The 1,155-nt window shown below is 34.9% G+C and overlaps 2 protein-coding genes across 7 annotated transcripts in view; one reads left to right on the forward strand and one right to left on the reverse strand.

Moving 5' to 3' along the window:
- The window catches only part of EXOSC9 (exosome component 9), an 18,003-nt gene extending 16,945 nt beyond the window's left edge, over positions 1 to 1,058 (forward strand). For 2 of the 6 annotated variants that reach the window (XM_023741134.1, XM_023741136.1), the window contains 2 exons: positions 59 to 137; positions 577 to 1,058. In XM_023741134.1, the coding sequence (XP_023596902.1) occupies positions 59 to 137; positions 577 to 661 (164 nt within the window). In that variant the 3' untranslated portion in view covers positions 662 to 1,058. The remainder of the gene's footprint in view (positions 1 to 58; positions 138 to 576) is intronic. The other 4 variants (XM_023741132.1, XM_023741133.1, XM_004386846.3 and 1 more) reach the window with 3 other exon arrangements.
- CCNA2 (cyclin A2) overlaps positions 882 to 1,155 on the reverse strand; it is an 8,790-nt gene continuing 8,516 nt past the window's right edge. Inside the window, exon 8 of the mRNA XM_023741125.1 lies at positions 882 to 929. Within this exon, the coding sequence (XP_023596893.1) occupies positions 882 to 929 (48 nt within the window). The remainder of the gene's footprint in view (positions 930 to 1,155) is intronic.

A 1,155-nucleotide genomic window follows, 5' to 3' on the forward strand; every position in this document is an offset into this window, starting at 1 on the left:
GTCAGTGTGGTAATTTCCCAAGAGATTATTTATATTGCTTTTTAACATTTTCTTAAAGATGCCCCGATAGTACTCTCAGATAGTGAAGAAGAAGAAATGATCATTTTAGAGCCAGACAAGAGTCCGAAGAAAATAAGGTAACACATTTCTGGCCTATTTTTCAATGTACACATATTTTAAAGGCTTGCTAATACTTTTTTTGGTTTTATTCTCATCTACCATAAACAAAGACATTCCTTTAATTATCATTAGAAACCCAAGCTGCTCTTTCTGTGGTTTCTTAAATCAGATTTATAAACAGTAAGACCTAATTCTCTAGTATAGTTGTTTGGATGCCTTATAAAATCACTGTTATTTTACTCTCATGTTAACAATTTTATAGTCTACTGGGAAAACGAGACCTCCTGTTTCTGTGATCAAAAAAAATTTAACAGGCAAAATAATGTGAGTCTGGTAAACTACTGGGTATTGATGCTAGCATTCCATTTTCCCCACACCTGGAATCAGCTTCTTGTACATACTAATACTGTTAATATAACTGTTAGTCAGCTGTTATTTTGTATTGCTTATTCACAGAACACAGACCATCGGTGTTAAACAAGAAAAAGCAGCAAGTAAAAAGCCAATGAAAAAGAGAAAAAAGAAGAGAGCCGTTAACTAAAGCTAACATAGTTGTGTATATACTATTAAAAGGATATTTATTCAGTGCTAACAGCTCTGGCTATTTTTTATGCATAAATCCATTGTAAAATCTAGGCTTTTAAAATACGTATATTTTTACATCATGCTTTAAAATAAACCATCTGGAGAATTTCTTGTCTGTTAATTTGCACAGACGCTTCCCACCCCAGCCATAATCTTTCTGTTGAATTTGGGATTATTCATCGTTTTTCTCCTCTCATAACCTTAGTAGGTGTTAGATAACTGACCTAGGTGAGTAAAGTATAAGAACTGATGAGCACAAGGCATTTTTCACAGGCTGCTGCAGGGTATACATGGGATGAAAGCAGAGTCAGAGGAGGCTTATCACTGTACAGGCGGTCCTCAGGTTATGATCCTCCAGCTTACATACAACCCATAGTTAGGAACCAACCCTGGTAAAGCCTGTTATGTTAAAATTTGAGGTACATACAGTGGTTCATAATAACAAATGGG

The sequence above is a fragment of the Trichechus manatus genome, unplaced genomic scaffold (genome assembly GCF_000243295.1).
Source record: "Trichechus manatus latirostris isolate Lorelei unplaced genomic scaffold, TriManLat1.0 scaffold00174, whole genome shotgun sequence".
In the NCBI taxonomy this organism is placed as follows: domain Eukaryota; kingdom Metazoa; phylum Chordata; class Mammalia; order Sirenia; family Trichechidae; genus Trichechus; species Trichechus manatus.